At 53.3% G+C, this 23,862-nt stretch overlaps 2 protein-coding genes across 2 annotated transcripts; both read right to left on the bottom strand.

The window, feature by feature from the left end:
• Positions 1–5,743, bottom strand: SLC39A3 (solute carrier family 39 member 3). The gene is given in 5 exon segments (XM_084221191.1): positions 1–1,847; positions 1,849–2,067; positions 3,390–3,685; positions 4,561–4,699; positions 5,706–5,743. Coding segments are annotated over 3 exon segments (942 nt in total). The 5' UTR covers positions 3,597–3,685; positions 4,561–4,699; positions 5,706–5,743; the 3' UTR covers positions 1–1,331.
• A 2,067-nt stretch (positions 5,744–7,810) lies between these two features.
• Positions 7,811–23,578, bottom strand: SGTA (small glutamine rich tetratricopeptide repeat co-chaperone alpha). The gene is made up of 12 exons (XM_084221192.1): positions 23,564–23,578; positions 20,939–21,089; positions 19,909–20,012; positions 19,664–19,748; positions 19,182–19,281; positions 16,936–17,040; positions 15,446–15,584; positions 13,362–13,424; positions 12,545–12,582; positions 11,748–11,837; positions 10,010–10,125; positions 7,811–8,137 (listed from the first exon to the last, which is right to left on the bottom strand). The coding sequence occupies exons 2-11, from the start codon at positions 21,036–21,038 to the stop codon at positions 10,011–10,013; spliced, it is 939 nt and encodes a 312-aa protein (XP_084077318.1). The 5' UTR covers positions 21,039–21,089; positions 23,564–23,578; the 3' UTR covers positions 7,811–8,137; position 10,010.
• Between the last annotated feature and the right edge of the window lie 284 nt (positions 23,579–23,862).

Below are 23,862 nucleotides of genomic sequence, written 5' to 3'. Positions count from 1 at the left end.
ATTGACTCGGGGATGTTGCAGCAATTAAACTAACGAGCCCCAGGATCTGTCAGATGATGCTCAGCTGCCTCCATATGCTGCAGCTGGGCCACCGCGGAGGCTCCGCGCCTCCTTCCCGCTGCCGGCACTGCGCCATCCTTATAATTCCATCAGCGCTTCCAGGGGCCCGGCGAAGCTGCTGCAGGAGCGAAGGCTCCGGGTAATTAAAATGCAGCCCCTGCCTGAGCCAGGCTGTGTTTCACAGCTGGGGGGGGAGCACATTCCCAGCTCCAGCCTCTGATCCCAGCTCCTCGCTCCCAAAGGCGAATCCAGCGGGATCAGCGGCACACGGAGCTTCCCAGGGGCTCCGCGGCTGCTGGGAGCTGCTCGTGGCTCTCAGCATCGCCTCTGCTCTCCCCCCAGGGGAGGTGATTCCATTCCTTTGGAAACCTGGAAAAGCCTTGGAGCAGCCCCTGATGGGAACTGCTCAGCCCCTCTGACTGCAGAGCACTGAAAACACAAGAGTTTGCCCCAAAATTCAGCGCTGGAAATTGTTACTGCCCGTTTCCTGCAAGCTCACGGATCCCAGGATCTGCTGCATCCCTGGAAGTGTCCAAGGCCAGGCTGGACGAGGCTTGCAGCACCCTGGGGCAGTGGAAGGTGTCCCTGCCCATGGCACTGGGCAGGCTTTAAGGTCCTCCCCAACACAAACCATCCTGGGATTCATCCTCTGATTTTCAGAGGTTTTCCTCAGGGAATGCTCAGCCTGTGGGTACGATGCTGAGAAGGAAGCAGGGTAGAGGGGCCCGGCCTCATTCCTCCCATGAATCCCTGGAGAAGCTGAGCTCCCCAAGCCCCTGGCAGGGCATTGGATCTGTGTGGAGGCAGCAGGGCCTGGAAGGCCAGAGCCCCACAGGGATGTTATTTTTGGCAGCTCTTACAACCAGGTTTTACTCCCAGCTAAGCCAGCAAAAGCAGCTTAGTGCAGCCTGGCAATCCCTGCTCCCACCTGCTCTGCCTCCACTCCTGTTTGTTCCTCATCTCCTCGGAGCCTCCGGAGTGTGGCCAAAGGGAAGGAGGGTGACACACATACATTCGAGGAGCTCTTGGAAGCAGAATTTACCCAGATCCTTAATGTTTGTGTCCGCTAATCCCCGCAGCCCCTCGGGCAGGGACAATCCCTCGGGATATTCCTCACTCTGAGCACAGGGGAAGAGATTCTCCTCCTCCAGGTCATCATGGAAACTCCGCCCGGGTTGGGCTGTTCCAGCGGTGAAAGGGGCGGCTCCTCCCGGTGCCGGTGGGAGGGGAAAGGTGAGGTTTTGCTCCCTCGGCTTCCTGAGGCTCCCGGCTCACCACGGCACGAGCACCAGCCCGGCCAGCGCGGCGTAGCCCAGCACCAAGCACAGCACCTTGAGCAGCCGGTGGCTTTTATCCTCCAGCTCCTTGGCCAGGATCTCGAAGAAGGTGACAAAGAGGAAGGTGCCGCCGGCGACGCCCTGCAGCAGCAGGGAGGCGATGCTGCCCGCGGCGTTGCGGCTGCTCTCGATGCCCATCCCCACTCCGATTCCCAGCGGGATCATCAGGCACACGGCCACCGCCAGCTTGGCCGCGTCCCTCAGCGGCAGCGACGCCTTGGCCATGCTGATGCCCAAAGCCACGGCCACCAGCGTCTCGTGCACGGCCACTCCCAGGAACAAGCTGACCACTCTGCCTCCGTCCTCCTGCAGGCCCAGGGCCAGGCCCTCGAAGATGGAGTGGGTGCAGAGGGCAAAGACCAGCCCCAGCAGGCGGCGGGGGCCGCAGCGGGCCAGCTCGGGGAGGTGCAGGCCGTGCGAGTGCAGGCCGTGCTCCCCGTAGAGCGCGCGCTCCGCGCGGCGACGCCATGAAGGGGCTCTCGTACTCCGAGTCGCTGCCCGCGTCCGAGCCCGCGTTGAAGGTCTCCAGGTCGATGAAGGAGGGCTTCTCCTTCTGCAAGGTCAGGAAGAGCTGGTCCACGAACACCGACAGGAAGAAGCCGACCATCATGATGGTCTCGGCTACCGGGTAGTCTGTGGTCACGTTGTTCTGCCTGAGCACCTCATCGAGCTGGAAGGGAGCAAAAGATGCACCCCGTTATCCCTCTGGAGAGAACCATTCCCACAGAGAACCATTCTCACATTCCCACAGTGAATCCACCCCTTTATCCCTCTGGAGAGAAGCATTCCCACAGATCCACAGTGAATCCACCCCTTTATCCCTCTGGAGAGAACCATTCCCACATTCCCACAGTGAATCCACCCCTTTATCCCTCTGGAGAGAACCATTCCCACATTCCCACAGTGAATCCACCCCTTTATCCCTCTAAAGGGAACCATTCCCACATTCCCACAGTGAATCCACCCCTTGATCCCTCTGGAGAGAATCATTCCCACATTCCCACAGTGAATCCACCCCTTTATTCCCTGAATGGAACCATTCCCCCAGGGATACTCCATCAATCCATGATGCTGCCACATCCTTGGACAGCACCCTTGGCAAAATCTCTGCTGTTTGATCCTCACACCCCACAGCCTCCTCTGCATCCCAAAAACCTCCACTTTCTCCACGGAGCGAGGCAGGAGGTGGGCACAGCTCCCCTTGGTGAGCCCCTGGGCACAGCAGAGCTGCTCCAGGGGGCACAAGACCCTCGCTCCACCCCCAGCTGAGCCCCTGTGTTGCCCTGATTTTTTAAGATTTTTTAAGCCTTCTGATGTTGACATTCTTGTAGAGAACTTTCTCGCACACTCTCTGTAAATAACTCATTGTTTTGCATTCTTTTATAGAGGAAGAGAAATTTAATAGACTGTTGGTTTGTCCAGCATCATTGAAGAGGTGGCACCGACACCTTCCAATCCCCTGTCACTTGTAGAAAACCATAAACGTTAAAGTCAACAAACAAACTTTCCTTTTTCTCTTACTCTGAGAACAGCACTGTGTGCCTGTGTTTTTTCATGTCCTATAGAGACACCCCTGCAGGCTCAGACTGAGGCAGGAGGTGGGCACAGCTCCCCTTGGTGAGCTGTGCCCACCTCCTGCCTCTCTCCATGGAGAAAGTGGAGGTTTTTGGGATGCAGAGGAGGCTGTGGGGTGTGAGGAGCCCCTGGTGAGCCCCTGGGCATGGCAGGGCTGACCTGGGGGGCACAGCAGGGCTGCTCCAGGGGGCACAGCACACAGCAGGGCTGCTCCAGAGGGCACAGCAGGGCTGCTCCAGGGGGCACAGCCCCCTTGCTCCACTCCCAGCCGAGCCCCTGCAGGCTCAGACTGAGGCAGGAGGTGGGCACAGCCCCCTCGGTGAGCCCCCGGGCACGGCAGAGCCGCCCTGCAGGCACAGCCCCTCGTTCCACTCCCAGCCGAGCCCCTTCGGGCTCAGACCCGTCCCCGGGCCTCACCTTCCCTCTGACGGCGGGCAGGAGGGCGTTGAAGCACGTGGCCAGGAAGACGCCGCCCCCGAAGGAGTTCCAGAGGGCCAGCAGGCGGCGGGAGCGCTGAGCCTTCTCGTGGTCGGCCTCGATCAGCCGCACGGGCAGCAGGGCCCCGGCCAGCACCAGCACACAGATCCCCAGCAGGCACAGCACCTTGGCCACCACGATCCTCATCCTGCCCGGGCTGCAGCCCCCGAGGGGACCCTCTGGATGTGCTCAGGGCGGGGACATCGGCCTGGATGGGCCTCAGGGGGAGAGGCTGCCTGGGGATGGGAAGAACACAGAGACTTTTCCTTTATGAGCCGTAGGAAGCAGCAGGGAGAAGTTCAGACTAGGTTCAGTAGGAGTTGGAAAGCTCTGGAATTGTGGTCACGTGAAACCACCCATCCCTGGAGCTCTGTGAGGCCAGGCTGGACTCCAAGCCCTGTCCTTGGACACTTCCAGGGATGTGGCAGCAACTGGGAAATTCTTGACAGGGCCTCCCTACTCTCCCAGGGAGGAATTCCTCCCCAAAATCCCATCCATACCCTCCCCAACATCCCATCCATCCCCTCCCCAAAATCCCATCCATCCCCTTCCCAAAATCCCATCCATCTCCTCCCCAAAATCCCATCCATCCCCTCCCCAACATCCCATCTATCCCCTCCCCAACATCCCATCCATCCCCTCACCAAAATCCCATCTATCCTCTCCTCAATCTCCCATCCATCCCCTCCCCAAAATCCCATTTATCACCTCCCCAACATCCCATCCATCCCCTCCCCAAAATCCTATCCATCCCCCACCCATCCCAGCCCTCTGGCAGTGGGGTGCCACTCCCTGTGTCCTCTCTAAGGCACAAGGAGAGGAATTCAGAGCCCATCAGGTGACACTGACTCACTCCAGGTCTGGCCAAGCCCAAAATCTGGGCCCAGGCACCAGCCACACCTGTGCCAGGGCAGAGGGAAGGGATAAACACACCCTGGAACACACCTGGCTCCCCCCAGAAACCCTTTAACCTCACTTTTTTCCCTTTTTCCCCATTTTTAACCCAAATCTGTCCCCTCCAAAGCCTCAAGCTCCCGAGTTCAGGTGGAGCAGCCACATCCAGCATCCCTGAGGGAAAGGAATCCCCAGGAACACCTGGGGAGCTCCTCACCTGCTCCTCCTGCACACCTGGGCTGTGTCCCCAGCCCCAAAACTGCTGCACCAAGGGATCAGCTCAGCTCCTGCTCGGGTTAGTGGCTCAAAATGAAGCATCCAAGCGATTAAAAATATTATATAAAGCAGGCAAGGCTCTGTGGGAGGAAAAACAAAGGGGTTCTTCATCCATGAGCCTCTAAATCCCAGTGTTTCTGTTAAAAACCGGCCATTCCAAGCCCTTTGAGACTGTCCCATCTCTTTTAGAAAAAGGGGGATGGGGAAGGGGCTCCTCCCATCCCACCCTGAGCCCACCTGAAGGGAGCAGAGACGAGGGGAGGCGTTTCAGGGTTGTTGGAAAGGGGGATGAGCATCTCCCATGGGCAGAGTCCAGCTGGGAAGACCCTCAGAGGAGGTCGGGGTCCACCCTGAGCCCTTCAAGGTGGGGAGGGGTCCCAGGTCCAGCCCCTCACAGGCAGGTGGGACCCCTCAGGATGGGGAAAGGGCCCTGGCCCCAGCCCCTCACAGAGATGGAGCCCCTCAGGATGGGGAAGGGGCCCAGCCTCAGCCCCTCAAAGGGAGGTGGGACCCCTCAGGATGGGGAAGGGGCCTGGACCCAGCCCCTCACAGAGAGATGGAGCCCCTCAGGATGGGGAAGGGACCCAGATCCAGCCCCTCACATGGAGGTGGGACCCCTCAGGATGGGGAAGGGGCCCAGCTCCAGCCCCTCACAGGCAGATGGGACCCCTCAGGATGGGGAAGGGTCCCGGCCCCAGCCCCTCACAGGCAGGTGGGACCCCTCAGGATGGGGAGGGGGCCCAGCCCCAGCCCCTCAAAGGGAGGTGGGACCCCTCAGGATGGGGAAGGGGCTCGACCCCAGCCCCTCACACACGGAGGGGACCCCAGCCCCCCTCCAGGAGCTTGGGGCCCACCCTGACCCTTCACACCCAGAGCGGGCCCAGCCCCGGCCCCTCAGACCACGGCTGGGCTCCAGCCCCTCACACACGGAGGGGGCCCAGCCCCGCTCTCCCGCCCCTTCCCCCGCAGCCGCGGCTCCCCCAGCCCCGCCGTGACCCCGGGGTCCCCGGCCCGGCCCCGCCATCCCCTCACGACCCCCTCACGGCCCCGTTACCCCGGTAACCGCCCCCCCCTCCCCTCACTCACGGCCGGCCCCGCTCGCTCCCGGCCCGGCCGCCCCGCACGCGCCCGCCCACGGCACCCTCCCATTGGCTGAGGCGGAAATGCCGATTTGCGATTGGCCGTTAGAGCTGTCAATCAACGCGCCCACAGGGCGGATGGGGAGAAGCGGCGATTGAGGTCCGCGGGAAACGCGTCCCGTAGCGCTGGGTTCCGGCCGGGGATCACCGGGAAAAACGGGAAAAAAACGGGAAAAAAACGGGAAAAACCGGGAAAAACACCGGGAACCGGGAGCGGCGGGAATGGGGAAACCATCCTTGGAACAGCGCCCGCCACGCCCACACCCCCTGCTCCTGCCGCTGTGCAATCAAACCGCACCAATGGCAGCTGTGGGTGCTGCGGCCCACCTGAAAATTCCATAAAATTCCACAAAATTCCTTAAAATTCCATAAAATTCTACAAAATTCAATCAATTTTTCCTTTTTTTTCAATGCTGTCAGCTCCCAGAGGAGCCAGGAATTTTTGGGAAAGTCCAAAAGTCGTCTGGCAGCTCAGCCTGGAGTTCAGGGGCAGCTCCAGGAATTCCCTGGAAAATTCAGGGCTGGAAAATCCCAACCCAGAGAGGAGGAAAAACACCAAAAAAATAAAAATAATATCAAAAAATACTAAAAAAACGGGTCAGGATAGAGCCAGGAGGGTGAGGGAAATGAAACAGCACAAAATGAGCTGAAAACAGCCAGAAAACGGCGCCGTGGTTTCCATAATTTTGGATAATTCTGGAATATTTTCCTTAAAAAAGGAGCTGGAGAAAAATGAAAAGCAATTTAAGGAAGGAGAAATGGGGGGAAAAAGAAAAGATTTTGGTTTTGTGCTGTAGGAACGCACAGGAGGAGAATTCCCGTTGGGAAGGACCAAAAAAAATTGGGGAAAATGGGATTAAAATGGGAAAAAATGGGAAAAAATGGAATAAAATGGATCCCAAACAGACTCTGAGCCTCACAGAAAGTTCTAGAAAATCACCTGAGCACACAGGGATAACAACCAAAGTGTCCAAATGGTTTTTATTCCTCACCAGTGACACGAACCACGCGAATTCCACGGAGCCTTGACCAAAAAAAATCACTTTTTTTTTCTTTTCTTTCCATGATTTTTTTTTTTCTGTCTCCCCAACGTTTCCAGAGGGGCCCAAAAAAATCAGATTTAAAATAAAAAAAAAAATCCACCCCCAGCTGGGATTTGAGGTGGCTCCAGGAGTTTCCTCCCTGCCCAAATCCTGGATTTTGGATTTTTTCCACCCCAGCCAGGCTGATCATCGACATGCAATTAAAAAAAAAAATTAAATTAATTTGGAAAAAACTCCTTTAAATGCACTAAAAACACCTTCACTCCCTCCCTGCTCACATTTCGTGGGAGAAATCCCCATTTTGGCCTGGAAAAATGAGATTTTTTCCAGGATTTTTTCTTTTTTTGGGGGATTTTGGGGGAAAAAAAACCCCAAAAATTCTTGGGGGAGGGGGGGAAGTTCAGTCCTGGATCCTGGAGAGGGGGGAGCAGCAAAATTCCCCAAAAAATCCCAGATTTGGAGCAAAATCTTCATTCCCAGAGATGGAAAATCCCAGGAATTCCAGGGTGGGGAATCAAACACTTCTTGGAAGTGGCTCCTGAGGGGGAAAAAAATTGAATTATTCGCTTGGAAATGCTCCAAAAAAACAAAAATAATGGGAATAAAACCCCTTCCCCAGGCAGCAAATCCTGCAGGGATTTGGGAATTTCCCAACAGAATTCCGAGTTCAGCTCTGCTGGGGCTGCCTGGAAAAAAACCCAAAAAATAAACCTGGAAAAAGGGGAAAAAAGGGGAAAAAAGGGGGGAAAAAGGGGGAAAAAAGGGGGGAAAAAGGGGGGAAAAAGGGGGGAAAAAGGGGGGAAAAAGGGGGGAAAAAGGGGGGAAAAGGGGGGAAAAAGGGGGGAAAAAGGGGGGAAAAAGGGGGGAAAAAAAGGGGGAAAAAAGGGGGAAAAAAGGGGGAAAAAAGGGGGAAAAAAGGGGGAAAAAAGGGGGAAAAAAGGGGGAAAAAAGGAGGAAAAAAAGAGGAAAAAAGGGGGAAAAAAGGGGGAAAAAGGGGGAAAAAGGGGAATAAAAGGGGAATAAAAGGGGAATAAAAGGGGAATAAAAGGGGGAAAAAGGGGGGGAAAAAAGGGGGGAAAAAAGGGGGAAAAAAGGGGGAAAAAAGGGGAAAAAAAGGGGAAAAAAAGGGGAAAAAAAGGGGAAAAAAGGGGGAAAAAAAGGGAGGGAAATGGGAATTCTCAGGGACATGCAGGGGATGGGAAGATTTGGGAATTTTTGTGGTTTTTATCCGTTGGAGTTTTGGGTTTTTCCCCCCCTCTTGGACACTTCCAAGTCAAGAATTGGCAACACGGAGGCGGCTCCCAGCTGGAAAAGCAAATTCTGGAATTTCCAGGGGCTGTGGAGAGAGGGAAAACAGGGAATTCACCTGGGGAAAAGGGAATTTCATCAGTTTCATCTCAATTATTTATTTCTATTGATCTGATTTTATTTTTATTTATGTATTCTGACTTTATTTTATTTCAATTTATTTTATTTTTATTTAATTTCAAATTATAACCTAATTTTTATTTCAATCAAATTGGCTTTAAATTTATTTTTATTATATTTCAATTTATTTTAATTTTTAAAATTCTAATTCATTTTTAAATAACTTTATTTCAATCAAATTGTTTTAAATATATTTTATTTCAATCAAATTGTTGTTTTATTAATTTGATTATGGTTTATTACTATTATAATTATACCACTAATATATTAACCTAAAAAGTTATATAATATATATTTATATAATTATTTTATTTATTATTATTTTATTTTTATTATTTTATTTATTTTAAATTTATTTCAATTTCAATTGTTTTTTATTTTCATTTCTTTTCCTTATTTTAAATTAAAAATAATAATTTAAATTACTTGCATTATTTTAATTTAAAATTATTTTATTCTTATTTAAATTAATTTAATTTTTTTCATTCTTTTCCATTTCAACATTTTAATTTATTTTAAATTTTGATCAAACCTAATATTAATTTAATTTTAATTTATTTCATTTAAATTGAATATTTTGAAAATTTAAAACAGAAATTTAGAACTTCATTTGACTCAAACTGGAGTTACCAATTCCTGCATTCAATCAATCAATCAATCAATCAATCATCAATGGCCCTCCTCCTGTCCCACCTCACTCCTGAGTTACCAATTCCTGTATCCAATCAATCAATAATCAATAATCAATAACCCAAGCCCACCTCACTCCTAAACTACCATTCCTGTATCCAATCAATCAATAACCGATAATCGATAACCCAAGCCCACCCAACTCCTGAGTTACCCATTCCCATATCCAATCAATCAATCAATCAATAACCAATAATCAATAAGCAATAACTGATAACCCAAGCCCACCTCACTCCTGAGTTATCCATTCCTGTATCCAATCAATAATCAATAAACGATAACCAAACCCACCTCACTCCTCAGTTACCCCTTCCTGTATCCAATCAATAATGGATAATCAATAACAGATAATCATTAACCTGAGCCCACCTCACTCCTAAGTTACCCATTCCCGTATCCAATCAATAATCAATAACCGATAATCAATAACCGATAATCAATAACCGATAATCAATAACCCAAGCCCACCTCACTCCTGAGCTATCCCTTCCCGTATCCAATCAATAATCAATAACCGATAATCAATAACCGATAATCGATAACCTGAGCCCACCTCACTCCTGAGCTATCCATTCCTGTATCCAATCAATAATCAATAACCGATAACCAATAACTGATAACCAATAACCGATAGTCAATAACCGATAGTCAATAACCGATAATCAATAACGGATAATCAATAACCCGTTCCCACCTCACTCCTGAGCTATCCCTTCCCGTATCCAATCAATAACCGATAACCAATAACCGATAATCAATAACCAATTATCGATAACCTGAGCCCACCTCACTCCTGAGCTATCCATTCCCATATCCAATCCATAACCGATAATCAATAATCGATAATCCATAACCGATAATCAATAACCGATAGTCAATAACCGATAACCAATAACCGATAACCCGTTCCCACCTCACTCTTGAGCTATCCCTTCCCGTATCCAATCAATATCCAATAATCAATAATCAATAACCGATAATCGATAACCGATAATCAATAACCCGTTCCCACCTCACTCCTGAGGTATCCATTCCCGTATCCAATCAATAATCAATAATCAATAATCGATAATCAATAACCCGATCCCACCTCACTCCTGCTGCTCCTCGTTGCTGGCGCTCGGGGTCCGGCTGCGGATTTGGCTGCGCAGCTGCTCGATCAGCTCGGGGTTCTGCTGCTGCATCTGCTGCGCAAACTGCTGGCCCCTGGCGCCAACGGGGACACGCGGGGACGTCAGGGACAGACGGACAGACGGGGGACAGACGGGGGACAGCGGGGACGTCGGGGACAGACGGACAGACGGGGGACAGACGGGACAGACAGACAGCAGGGACAGACGGGACAGCAGGGACAGACGGACAGCAGGGACAGACGGACAGCAGGGACAGACGGATAGCAGGGACAGACGGGACAGCAGGGACAGACGGGACAGCAGGGACAGACAGGGGACAGCAGGGACGGACAGGGGACAGCAGGGACGGACGGACAGATGGGGGACAGACGGGGGACAGCAGGGACAGCGGGGACAGATGGGGACAGTGGGGACAGACGGGACAGCAGGGACAGACAGACAGATGGACAGCAGGGACAGACAGGGACAGACGGACAGACAGGGGACAGCGGGACAGCAGGGACAGACAGGGGACAGCAGGGACAGACGGACAGACAGGGGATAGACGGGACACGCGGGACAGACGGGGGACAGATGGGACAGACAGGGACAGCAGGGACAGACAGGGGACAGCAGGGATAGACGGGACAGACAGGGGACAGACAGGGACACATGGGGGACAGCAGGGACACATGGGGGACAGCAGGGGACAGGAGGGACAGACGGACAGCAGGGACAGACAGGGAACAGCAGGGACAGACGGGGGACATCAGGGACACACAGGGGACAGCAAGGACACCTGGACACAGGCAACACCCGGGGACATTCCCAGCCCTGGCTCCAGGATTGTCCCCAGCCCTGTCCCCAATCCTCTCCCCAGCTGTCCCCAGCTGTCACCAGCCCTTCCCAATCCTGCCCCCAGTCCTGTCCCCATCCCTGCCCCAATCCTGTCCCCAGCCTGTCCCCAGCCATCCCCCAGCCTGTCCCCAATCCTGTCCCCTAGCCTGTCCCCATCCCTGTCCCCAATCCTGTCCCCAATCCTGTCCCCCAGCCTGTCCCCATCCCTGTCCCCATCCCTGTCCCCAATCCTGTCCCCAACTTTGTCCCCAGCCCTGTCTCCAACCATCCCCCAGCCTGTCCCCAGTCCTTTCCCTAGCTGTCCCCAGCCATCCCCCAGCCTGTCCCCATCCCTGTCCCCAATCCTGTCCCCCAGCCTGTCCCCATCCCTGTCCCAGGTGTCCCCAGGTGCCCCTAGCTGTCCCCAGCCATTCCCAATCCTGTCCCCAATCCTGTCCCCAGCCATCCCCATCCCTGTCCCCCAGCCATTCCCAGCCTGTCCCAGGTGTCCCCAGCCTGTCCCCAGCCTGTCCCAGGTGTCCCCAGTTGCCCCCAGCTGTCCCCAGCCCTGTTCCCAGCCATTCCCAATCCTGTCCCCAATCCTGTCTCCAGCCATCCCCATCCCTGTCCCCCAGCCATTCCCAGCCTGTCCCAGGTGTCCCCAGGTGTCCCCAGCCTGTCCCCAGCCTGTCCCAGATGTCCCCAGATGTCCCAGGTGTCCCCAGGCGTCCCAGCCTGTCCCAGATGTCCCAGGTGTCCCCAGGTGTCCCAGCCTGTCCCAGGTGTCCCAGCCTGTCCCCAGCCTGTCCCAGGTGTCCCCATCCCTGTCCCCCAGCCTGTCCCAGGTGTCCCCAGGTGTCCCCAGGTGTCCCCACTCACGCCTGGATGAGGCTGGCCAGGTCGTTGGTGGAGGGGCTGCTCCCGGCCGCTCCCATGGCGTTGTGGCCTCCCGAGATCATCCCCGACATCCTGGGAAGGGAGAAAAGGGAGAAAAGGGCTCAGAACTGGGAAAAGATCCCAAAAATCCCCTGGGGATGGGCGGGAGCAACTTCCCCTCCGGGAATCTCGGAATTCCCTGCGGCAGCCTTGCAGCTGGAAATAAGGAATTCAGCTGAACAATTAATAAAATTATTATAATAATGTTGAGATTCCCAAATTTATGGAATTACAGCCCTGCCCTGCATCCAGGACAGGATTCCCTGGATTCCAAAAGGGAGCTGGGTGGTGTCATCCCAAAATCCCAGGATTTGGGGGCTCCAGAGGGTCTCCCCCTCCTGCAGGGATGCTCAGGAATGGCCTCAGCCTTCCTTGGATTCAGGAATTTACCCATTTTCATCAAATATCGGGAACTGCTCCTCACAACATCCGGGAATGGGAATATTCCCATTTCAACCCAGCTGGGAAATCCTGAAATCCCACAAAACCGCAGCAGAGCCAATTCCAGGGCCATGATCCCATCCCATCCCACCTCCCTCGGGAAGAATTTCATTCCAATCCCTTTCCCAGCACCTCCCAGAGCACCCAAACCCCCTCAGCTCAGGGAACTGGGCTGGTTCTGAGCCCCCCTCCACATTCCTGCCTCAAATTCTTTGGCCAAACCCAAAGAATTCCAAGAGGGGAATAAACCCAAAGAATTCCAAGAGGGAATGAATAAATAAAAGTGGGATCCGACTCACAGCTGCTGTACTTGGGGGTTGTTCATGAGGTTTGAGGCCTGTGGGGAATAAAAAACACCCGGGTGAGGCAGCAGGGACGGGGTGGGATCAACCCCAAAGGGAAGGAATCCTTGGGAATCCTTGGGAATCCTTGGGAATCCAGGAAAAAGGGGGGAAATGGCAAAAAATGGCAAAAAGAAGAGCAAAGGCCAAGCCCAGAGCAGAGCAGGCCCTGCCACAGCCTGGGAAAAGCCTGAGGAGGAATTCCCAGCTCGGCCAGAGCTGGAAGGAGCAGCAGCAGCGGATCCCACACAGCCCCAGGGAGTGGGGGAAGCTTCCAGAGGGGATCCAGCCTGGGAATCCCGCGGGAGGAGACACCAGAGGGGCTCCAGCCTGGGAATCCCACCCAGAGGAGCTCCCAGGAACTCTCTATCCCAAGAAATTTCTTGGGAGGAGACACCAGAGCTCCCAGGGAGGATCCATCCTGAGGAATTCCATGTGAGGAGACACCAGAGCTCCCAGGGAAGTTCCATCCTGAGGAATTCTACATGAGGAGACACCAGGGAGGCTCCATCCAGGGAATCCCAGACAGGGAATCCCACCCAGGGAGGCTCCATCCCGGGAATCCCACCCAGAGGAGCCCCAGGGAGGCTCCATCCCGGGAATCCCACCCAGGGGAGCCCCCAGGGAGGCTCCATCCCGGGAATCCCACCCAGGGAATTCCACCCAGGGGGGCTCCATCCAGGGAATCCCACCCAGGGAATCCCACCCAGGGAATCCCACCCAGGGAATCCCACCCAGGGATCCCCCATCCCGGGAATGCCGGATCTGCACTTGCCATGCTCATGAAGCCGGGGTTGTTCAGCAATCCGGCCAAGTCGAACCCTCCGGGGCCGCTGGTCTGGGAGAGAGAAACCAGAGCTGCTGGCATTGCTCATTCCCATCCCCATCCCTCATTCCCCATTCCCATCCCCATCCCTCATCTCCCATTCCCATTCCCATCCCTCATTCCCCATTCCCATTCCCAGTTCCTCATTCCCCATCCCTCATTCCCCATTCCCATTCCCAGTTCCTCATTCCCCATCCCTCATTCCCCATTCCCAGTTCATTTCTCATTCCCAAACCCCATTCCCTATTCCCCATCCCTCATTTTCCATTCCCATTCCCCATTTCCCATTCCCATTCCCCATTTCCCATTCCCATTGCTCATTCCCCATTCCCATTCCCCATTCCCACCCCTTATTCCTCATTCCCTATTCCCATTCCTCATTCCCCTTCCCCACCCCCCATTCCCAATTCTCCCACTCCTCATTCCCCATTCCCCACCCCTCCTTCCCTGTTCCCAATTCCCCACTCCTCACTCCTCATTCCCATTTCCCCATTCCCACCCCTCATTCCCATTTCCCCATTCCCACTCCCATTCCCATTTCCCCACTCCTCATTCCCCATTTCCCACATTCCCCATTCCCATCCCTCCTTCCCAGAGCCAGGGAATCCCAGCAGGAATGGTTTGGGATGAAGGGATCCATTCCCAGCCCTTCCCCCTGTCCCAGCTGCTCTGGGAATTCCATCCCAACCCCTCCCCACCTTCCCAGCCAGGAATTCCTTCCCAAATTCCCCCCCAGCTCTCCCTTTTCCCAGCTCTACCCCATTCCCTGTGTCCTGCCCCAAATCCCCTGCCCCAAATCCCTCTCCTGGAGCCCCTCTAACCCCCTGGAACTTTTCCTCTCCAGCCTTTCCCTGGGACACTCCCAACTTCTCTGGGAATTCCATCCCATTCCCTCCCCACCTCCCAGCCAGGAATTCCTTCCCAAATTCCCCCCAGCTCTCCCTTTTCCCAGTTCTACCCCATTCCCTGTGTCCTGTCCCAAATCCCCTGTCCCAAATCCCTCTCCAGCCCTCCTGGAGCCCCTCTAACCCCCTGGAAATGCCTCCCTGGAGCTTTTCCTTTCCTTGGGACACTCCCAATTTCTCAGGGAATTCCATCCCAACCCCTCCCCACCTTCCCAGCCAGGAATTCCTTCCCAAAATCCCCCCAGCTCTTCCTTTTCCCAGTTTTACCCCATTCCCTGTGTCCTGCCCCAAATCCCTCTCCAGATTTTCCTTGGGACACTCCCAATTTCTCAGGGAATTCCATCCCATCCCATCCCCACCCTCCCAGCCAGGAATTCCTTCCCAAAACCCCTCCCAGCTCTCCCTTTTCCCAGTTCTACCCCATTCCCTGTGTCCTGCCCCAAATCCCCTGCCCCAAATCTCTCTCCAGCCCTCCTGGAGCCTTTTCCTCTCCTTGGGACACTCCCAGGGACCCAACTTCTCTGGGAATTCCATCCCATTCCCTCCCCACCTTCCCAGCCAGGAATTCCATCCCAAAATCCCTCCCAGCTGTCCCTTTTCCCAGTTTCACCCCATTCCCTCCATCCCCTGCCCCAAATCCCTCTCCAGCCTTTCCTTGGGACACTCCCAACTTCTCTGGGAATTCCATCCCATCCTCTCACTCCCAAGGATTCCCTCCCATTATCCCACCCAACTCTCCCCCTGTCCTGTCTCTCCAGGCTGTTGGAAAAACCCTTCCCCATTTTTTTTTTTTTGGAGAATCCCAAATCCTTTAAACCCTGACAGGGGGAAGAATCTCTGTCCAAACCCTCTGGAAAATTCCAGAGATTCCTGCTCACCCCCACTCTGTGACCTCCCTTCCCTCAGCTCTGCCCTGGAAATTAAAAAAAAAACCTTGGAAAATTAAAATCCCCTTCAAAACAACCCATAAAAACATTCCAGCCCATTCCAAAAAAAGAAAATTTATCTTTTTTTAAAAATAATTTAAAAAAAGCTAAAAACATCTTTGCTGCTACAAAGGAAAAATGAAAAAAAATCTGAATTTTGGAGAGATTTAATCACAATAAACTCCCAAATTCCACAACTTACTGGACTGGGAGTCTCCTTCATTTTCTGTTCAGCTATTTTGAGGTTGGATTTGTAGGTTTCGTTGTCCGGATCCAACTCCAGAGCTTTTTTGTAATAAACAACAGCTTCTGTGTGTTTGTTTAAGCTGGAGAGGGCCAAGCTGGGGAAAATAAAAAAAAAAAAAAAATTCAAAGTCATAGAAGGGTTTCTGTCACCTTTTTTAATCCAGTTGTTGTCCTCAATTTTCGTAGAATTGTAAAAATGTGAATTTTTTTTCTCCATCCTAAAAAGGTGAAGCACTAAAGGAATTTTCGTGGTGGAATAAAATGATAAAATCTTTGTTCTGGGGTGTGCAGGGATTGAAAATTCAATCAGGAATGGTGGAAAGAAAATAAAAATCAAAGAGGAATTTTTTGCTCACTTGTTTTATCTAACTGCTGTCCCACCAACCTACAAAAAATTGAAAAATCTGAATTTTTCTCCACCCTAAAAAGCTGAAACAGCAGGGATTTTTTCATTAAAATCCCTGTTCTGGGATGTGCAGGGCTGCAGAATTCCCAGGGAAAGGTGGAAATAAAATAAAAATCAAAGACAGATTTTTTGGTCACTTGTTTTATCCCACCAACTTCCGAAAAATTGAAAAATGTGAATTTTTCTCCACCCTAAAAAGCCAAAACTGCAGGAACTTTTGCATGGTGGAACAAATTTATAAAATCTTTGCTCTGGGGTGTGCAGGGATGTGGAATTCCCAAGGAAAAGTGGGAATAAAATAAAATTCAAAGACAGATTTTTTGGTCACTTGTTTTATCCCACCAACTTCCGAAAAATTGAAAAATTTGAATTTTTCTCCACCCTAAAAAGCTGAATCAGCAAGAATTTTTGCATGGTGGACCAAATTTATAAAATCTTTGCTCTGGGGCTTGTAGGGATGTGGAATTCCCAGGGAAAGGTGGGAAGAGAATAAAAATCCAAGAGGAATTTTTTAGTCCCACCAACTTGCGAAAAATTGAAAAAATTTGAATTTTTCTCCACCCTAAAAAGCCGAAACTGCAGGAATTTTTGCATGGTGGAACAAACTGATAAAATCTTTGCTCTGGGGTGTGCAGGGATGTGGAATTCCCAAGAAAAGGTGGAAAGAAAATAAAAATCCAAGAGGAATTTTTTAGTCCCACCAACTTGCGAAAAATTGAAAAATGTGAATTTTTCTCCACCCTAAAAAGCCGAAACTGCAGGAATTTTTGCATGGTGGAACAAACTGATAAAATCCCTGTTCTGGGGTGTGTAGGGATGCGGAATTCCCAGGGAAAGGTGGAAAGAAAATAAAAATCCAAGAGGAATTTTTTAGTCCCACCAACTTGCGAAAAATTGAAAAAATTTGAATTTTTCTCCACCCTAAAAAGCCGAAACTGCAGGAATTTTTGCATGGTGGACCAAACTGATAAAATCTTTGCTCTGGGGCTTGCAGGGCTGCAGAATTCCCAGGGGAAGGCAGGAATTGCAGCTGCTCTCACCCCATCCTGCCGTAGGCTTTGCTGTAGCTGGGGTCGATGCCGATGGCGCGCTCGCAGTCCCGCACGGCTCCCGCGTAATTCCCCAGCTTGCTGTAGGCAGCAGCTCTGGAAAAAAGGGGGAAACAGAACGTCCTGGAGGGCCAAACTGGCTGCTGTTTGCCACAGGGATGGCAGCTGGTCCGAAAATTCCACAGGATCGTTTAAAAAATGGGATTTTTGAGCTTCGAGATCCTTGTTCCACCCTGAATTCCCAGCACATCCCACTCTGAATGGAAGCAGATCCCATTCCCTGGCATCCCTCATCCCTCCAGTGCTTGATAAAGATCATTTTCATACCCAGATCCCACCCAGAGATCCCAGGAGGCACTAAAGGCACGGCATGGTCCCACAATGAGTGAGGAACTGCTTCAAAACTCTACAGGATTATTTAAAAAATGGGATTTTGGGGCCTCCAGCTCCTCATTCCAACCTGAATTCCCAGCAAATCCCATTCTTTGGTATCCTTCAGCCCTCCAGTGCTTAAAAAAGATCATTTCCACACCCAGAGATCCCAGGAGGCACCAAAGGCACGGCATGATCCCACAATGAGTGAGGAGCTGCTCCAAAACTCCACAGGATCATTTTAAAAAATGGGATTTTTGGGCTTCCAGCTCCTCATTCCACCCTGAATTCCCAGCAGATCCCATTCCCTCACCCCTCCAGTGCCTGATAAAGATCATTTCCACACCCAGAGATCCCAGGAGGCACCAAAAACACAGCATGATCCCACAATGAGTGAGGAGCTGCTTCAAAACTCCACAGGATCATTTAAAAAATGGGATTTTGGGGCCTCCAGCTCCTCATTCCACCCTGAATTCCCAGCAGACCCCATTCCCTCATCCCTCCAGTGCTTGATAAACATCATTTCCACACCCAGAGATCCCAGAAGGCACCAAAAACACGGCATGATCCCACAAGGAATGAGGAACTGCTTCAAAACTCCACAGGATCATTTAAAAAATGGGATTTTTGGACCTCCAGCTCCTCATTCCACCCTGAATTCTCAGCAAATCCCATTCCCTGGCATCCTTCACCCCTCCAGTGCTTAATAAAGATCATTTTCATACCCAGATCCCATCCAGAGATCTCAGGAGGCACCAAAGGCACGGCATGATCCCACAAGGAATGAGGAACTGCTCCAAAACTCCACAGGATCATTTAAAAAATGGGATTTTTGGACCTCCAGCTCCTCATTCCACCCTGAATTCCCAGCAGACCCCATTCCCTCATCCCTCCAGTGCTTGATAAAGATCATTTCCACACCCAGAGATCCCAGAAGGCACCAAAAACACGGCAAGATCTCACAAGGAATGAGGAGCTGCTCCAAAACCTCCCCAGGATGGTTCCAAAAATGGGATTTTGGGGCCTCCAGCTCCTCATTCCACCCTGAATTCCCAGCAGATCCCATTCCCTCATCCCTCCAGTGCTTGATAAAGATCATTTCCACACCCAGAGATCTCAGGAAGCACCAAAAGTACAGCATGATCCCACAAGGAATGAGGAGCTGCTCCAAAACTCCACAGGATCATTTAAAAAATGGGATTTTGGGGGCTCCAGCTCCTCATTCCACCCTGAATTCCCAGCAAATCCCATTCCTTGGTATCCTTCACCCCTCCAGTGCCTGATAAAGATCATTTTCACACCCAGATCCCACCCAGAGATCTCAGGAAGCACTAAAAGCACGGCATGATCCCACAAGGAATGAGGAGCTGCTCCAAAACTCCACAGGATCGTTACAAAAATGGGATTTTGGGGGCTCCAGCTCCTCATTCCACCCTGAATTCCCAGCAGATCCCATTCCCTCATCCCTCCAGTGCCTCATAAAGATCATTTCCACACTCAGAGATCCCAGGAAGCACCAAAGGCACGGCATGATCCCACAAGGAATGAGGAACTGCTCCAAAAACTCCCCAGGATGGTTACAAAAATGGGATTTTTGGGCTTCCAGCTCCTCATTCCATCCTGAACTCCCAGCAAATCCCACCCTAAATTCCCAGCAGATCCCATTCCCTGGCATCCCTCATCCCTCCAGTGCTTAATAAAGATCATTTCCACACCCAGATCCCACCCAGAGATCCCAGGAGGCACCAAAAACACAGCAAGATCCCACAAGGAATGAGGAGCTGCCCCAAAACCTCCCCAGGATGGTTCCAAAAATGGGATTTTGGGGCATCCTGGGGTGCCAGCAGGGAAGAGCTGCTCAGTACCTGTTGCAGAAATAAACAGCATTGGCTGGGTTCAGCTCGATGGCTTTTCCATAAAAAGACACGGCAGCCTCGAAGTTTTCTGCCTTCATTTGGTCATTTCCTGAAAAAAGGGTGGGAAAGGATGGGAAAACAAAAAGGGATAGACCAAAGCAAAGCCTGGATTTGTGGAAATAGCACAGGGGAGCGTGGGGCAGGGCTGGAAATTCCCCCACTCCTGAAGTGCTGCATCCACACCCATCCCACTTTTTCCCAGGGAAAAGCCAGGAAGGATGGATGCTCTGCTCCACACCCCACAGGATTTTTTTGGGATTAAAAAATCCCACTGATGCAACACCCCCCTGGCAGCAAAACCTCCTGCAGCTCAAGAGGGAGAAATTGAAAATATTTCCCTTTTTCCCTCCAATTCCAAGTGCCAGGGAATGGAGATCCCCTCCCAATTAGCACCAAACCCTCGTTTATCCAGCAGCTCCAGGGCTTGGTACCTTCAGTCTTGAGCCTTTCAGCTTCAGCCACGTCATCTTCTGAGGGGGTGACAGGCTCTGAGTTCGTTCTGGAATGTTCCAGCTCCTTCCAAGGAGAGGCAGAAGCTGAGCTGAGCATTCCCACCATTCCCATTTTTTTTTTTTTCCCAGCCCAACCCCTCCCACAGTCTCTGAGGGGAGCAGGAGCCTCCTGGAAGATCCAGGAGAGCTCAGGGAAAAGGGAACATCCCAAGGTTCTCACTCACCTTCCCTGCCACGGCTTCAAATATTTCAGGAAGGGTTTGGGACACAGCCAGGCTTTGGTCTTCCATGGAGACCCCAAATGCTGTTTCCAGGCACTGGATGGCCACTGGAAAAGGAGAGTCAGGTCATTAATTAATAAATATTCATCATTTTCCCTCAGCTCTCAAAAAAACAGGAAAAAAATTCAATATTTCCCCCACGCCAGATGGAATTTTTGGGCTGTATCCTCAGATTTTGGTAAAACTCAGCTGGGCAACAGAACTCAGCATTCCTTCTGGCGATCCTGGATGGAGCCAGCCCCAATTCCCACCCCCTGAGGGAATTCCTGGGCTTGGAAATAAATCAGGCTGGGGCTGCAGCAGCATTTCCACAGCTGGGAATGTGGGAATGGCTCAGAATTCCAAGGAGATTCCCAGACATTCCCCTCACTCTGGGAACCCTGAGCCACCTCCTCCCTCCTCAGGCTTGGGAAGCTGCTCCCAGGGAAAAGCAGAGCCCTGCCAGAGCCACATTTCCCACCCCAAAATATCCCAAAATATCCCAAAAATATCCCAGCAATGTCCCCCCCACGCTCCTTTCACCCTGACAAACCCACAAAGGGTTAAACCTTAAGCTCCTTAAGGAGACCTTTTAAGATCCCTGTCCTGTGGAAGGGCCTGGAAAAAAAAACCCTGAAGGGTGAAATTTTGGGGGAGTAAAAGAGGAGAAACAACCCCAGGAGCACAAAAAGTTTCCCTGGAGTGAGGGAATTCCCACTTCCCACCCCACAGAGCCTGGATGAACCCTCTGAGTCTCCAAGCTGGGATCAGGGAGGTTTCTGACCCCAGCTAAGCTGCTCTTGGCAGAGATCAGAAGCCACACAAACCACCAGCATCCCCAAATAAACCCCAAAAATGAAAAATTAACTCCAAAATCCCAGCGAGGTTCCGCACCGGGAGCAGCCCAACCAAAACGGGGAGTTAAAAAAAAAAAAGGGTGAAATTCTCCCAAATTCTCCCAAATTTTGGACCTGACAGAGGCAGATCCACCCACCTTCCAAACTCTCCTGAGCATCTGGAGACATGCTGCCGTTCTGGAGCTGGGTGTGCAGGAATTGGATGATGGAGAAGGCCAGACGCTTCTGGTCTGCCATGCTGGGAGAGAGGCTGGAGGGCTCCACCACTCCTGGCTGCCCAAAAAAATCCTGCAGGGACACAAATCTGGCTTCAAACAGAAAAAGGGAAAAGGATTTTGCTGTTGCAGCCCCCTCAGGATGGATGTGGAGTGGGTGAGAACTCCAGAAGTTTCTTTATTTTCTTTGGGAGTTCTCCAGGATTGGTTTCGCCCTCGTGGATTTGACACAACCCCAACAAGGGGAGCGCCCAGAGGGGCTGCAGGGGGTGAAAGCCCCGGAGCTCAGCAGGAAAAATTCCCAATTTTGGGGAATTCCTCCTGAGCATGGCTTGCTGCTGAAACCAGAGCTGGGAGCAGCCCCTCTCCCAGCTGGTCTGCCATGCTGGGAGAGAGGCTGGAGGGCTCCACCGCTCCTGGCTGCCCCAAAAAATCCTGCAGGGACACAAATCTGGCTTCAAACAGAAAAGGGAAAAGGATTTTGCTGCTGCAGCCCCCTCAGGATGGATGTGGAGTTGGTGGGAACTCCAGAAGTTTCTTTATTTTCTTTAGGAATTCTCCAGGATTGGATTCGCCCTCTTGGATTTGGGGAGCGCCCAGAGGGGCTGCAGGGGGTGAAACCCCAGAGCTCAGCAGGAAAAATTCCCAATTTTTGGGGAATTCCTCCTGAGCAGGGCTTGCTGCTGAAACCAGAGCTGGGAGCAGGAGGAATTTGGGAGGAATTTGGTGACCCCAAACCAGAGCTGGGAGCAGGAGGAATTTAGGAGGAATTGAGTGGCCCCAAAGCAGAGCCAAGGAAAAATTTGGTGACCCCAAACCAGAGCTGAGGAGGAATTTGGTGACCCCAAAGCAGAGCCAAGGGCAGAAGGAATTTAGGAGGAATTTGGTGACCCCAAACCAGAGCCAAGGAGAAATTTGGTGACCCCAAACCAGAGCCAAGGAGGAATTTGGTGGCCCCAAACCAGAACGAGGAGCAGGAGGAATTTGGTGGCCCCAAAGCATCAGGAGCAGAAGGAATTTAGCAGCCCCAAAGCAGAGCCAAGGGCAGGAGGAATTTAGGAGGAATTGAGTGGCCCCAAAGCAGAGCCAAGGAGGAATTTGGTGGCCCCAAAGCAGACCCAGGAGCAGGAAGAATTTAGGAGGAATTTGGTGACCCCAAAGCAGAGCCAGGAACAGGAGAAATTTAGGAGGAATTGAGTGGCCCCAAACCAGAACCAGGAGGAATTTGGTGGCCCCAAAGCATCAGGAGCAGAAGGAATTTAGCAGCCCCAAATCACAGCCAGGAGCAGGAGGAATTTAGGATGAGTTTGGTGACCCCAAAGCAGAGCCAGGAGCAGGTTGGGGGTTTGGTGGCCCCAAAGCAGAGCCAGGAGGGTTTGGTGGCCCCAAAGCAGAGCCAGGAGGGTTTGGTGACCCCAAAGCAGAGCCAGGAGGGTTTGGTGGCCCCAAAGCAGAGCTAGGAGCAGGTTGGGGGTTTGGTGGCCCCAAAACAGAGCCAGGAGGGTTTGGTGGCCCCAAAGCAGAGCCAGGAGGGTTTGGTGGCCCCAAAGCAGAGCCAGGAGGGTTTGGTGGCCCCAAAGCAGAGCCAGGAGGGTTTGGTGGCCCCAAAGCACAGCCAGGAGGGTTTGGTGGCCCCAAAGCACAGCCAGGAGGGTTTGGTGGCCCCAAAGCACAGCCAGGAGGGTTTGGTGGCCCCAAAGCAGAATCAAGGAGGGTTTGGTGGCCCCAAAGCAGAGCCAGGAGGGGTTGGTGACCCCAAAGCAGAGCCAGGAGGGTTTGGTGACCCCAAAGCAGAGCCAGGAGGGTTTGGTGGCCCCAAAACAGGGCCAGGAGGGTTTGGTGACCCCAAAGCAGGGCCAGGAGGGTCTGGCAGCCCCCGGGCTGTGCCGGCCGGTCCTGGCAGGGCACAGCGAGGGAAATCCCGACCAGCACAACCGGGGCTGGGAATTCCCAGGGCAGCTCCCGAGGGAAATCTGCCCGGGCTTTAAGTGGGTTTGTGGCACAGGCAGGCTCATCTAACGGAGACACGGGCTCCGTTTAACGCGAGTCCACCGGAGCGGAGCCGGTCCCACCGCCCGGAGCCCCCGCAGCAGCACCGGGCGCGCCCGGCTCCCGTTCCCCGGCAGCCCCCGGACCCCACCGGGCGGAGAGGGGCAGGCACCGCTCCCCGGTGTCCCTGCCCCGCTCCCCAAAGCCCCGGGAGCGCCGCCCGGACCCTGCCCCGGTGGAGACAACCGGGGAATCCGCCGGCTCCCGGTGCGCTCACCGGGACCGGGACGGGCGACTCCCACGCCTGGCACCGGCAGGCGCGGAGACACAAAGTCCCATCCCGCACATGCCGCTCCCGGTACGTCCCGACCCGTCCGGTCCCGCCCCCCCAGGCCCCGGTGCACCCGGTACCCGCCGGTGCCGCTGCCCCCAGGTGCACCAGAACCGGGCAGCACGGCCCGGCACCAGCGGGTGCGGAGGCGTCCCGGCGGGAGCCCGGTGCCGGTGTCCCCGGTGTCCCCGTCGCGGTCCCGGTGTCCCCGGTCCCCCCGCGCTCACCGGACACTCGCCTGGGCCGGGCGCGCTCCCGCACTGCGCATGCGCCGCGCCCGCCGCGCGCCGGCGCCGCTCCGGCCCCGCCCCCCAATGGCACAGGAGTGGGCGTGGCCTACGGAGGAAGCCCCGCCCCCGCCGGTACCATAGAGATGCGGCGTTGTCACGGCAACGCGCGGGGGCGTTGCCATGGGAACGGGCGGGCGGGACCCGGGGATGCTCCGCGCCCGCCCCGCGCCCGCCCCGGGGCCGCTCCCGGCCGGCTCTGAGGGTCGCGGCGGGGATGAGCCGCCCCCGCCGCCCGG

Source organism: Fringilla coelebs (genome assembly GCF_963513975.1).
Source record: "Fringilla coelebs genome assembly, chromosome: 24".
Classification (NCBI taxonomy): Eukaryota; Metazoa; Chordata; class Aves; order Passeriformes; family Fringillidae; genus Fringilla; species Fringilla coelebs.
This window is presented reverse-complemented; position numbering and strand designations above follow the sequence as displayed.

What these genes read in the sequence shown, in the direction of transcription:
- SGTA (XM_084221192.1), bottom strand. Translation starts at nt 21,038, where the DNA reads ATGGCAGACCAGAAGCGTCTGGCCTTCTCCATCATCCAATTCCTGCAC. An exon ending in TTGAAGCCGTGGCAGGGAAG is followed by an intron (nt 19,749 to 19,908) that starts GTGAGTGAGAAC and finishes TCTCCTTGGAAG; the next exon opens with GAGCTGGAACATTCCAGAAC. An exon ending in AACCCCCAAGTACAGCAGCT is followed by an intron (nt 11,838 to 12,544) that starts GTGAGTCGGATC and finishes CTCCCTTCCCAG; the next exon opens with GATGTCGGGGATGATCTCGG.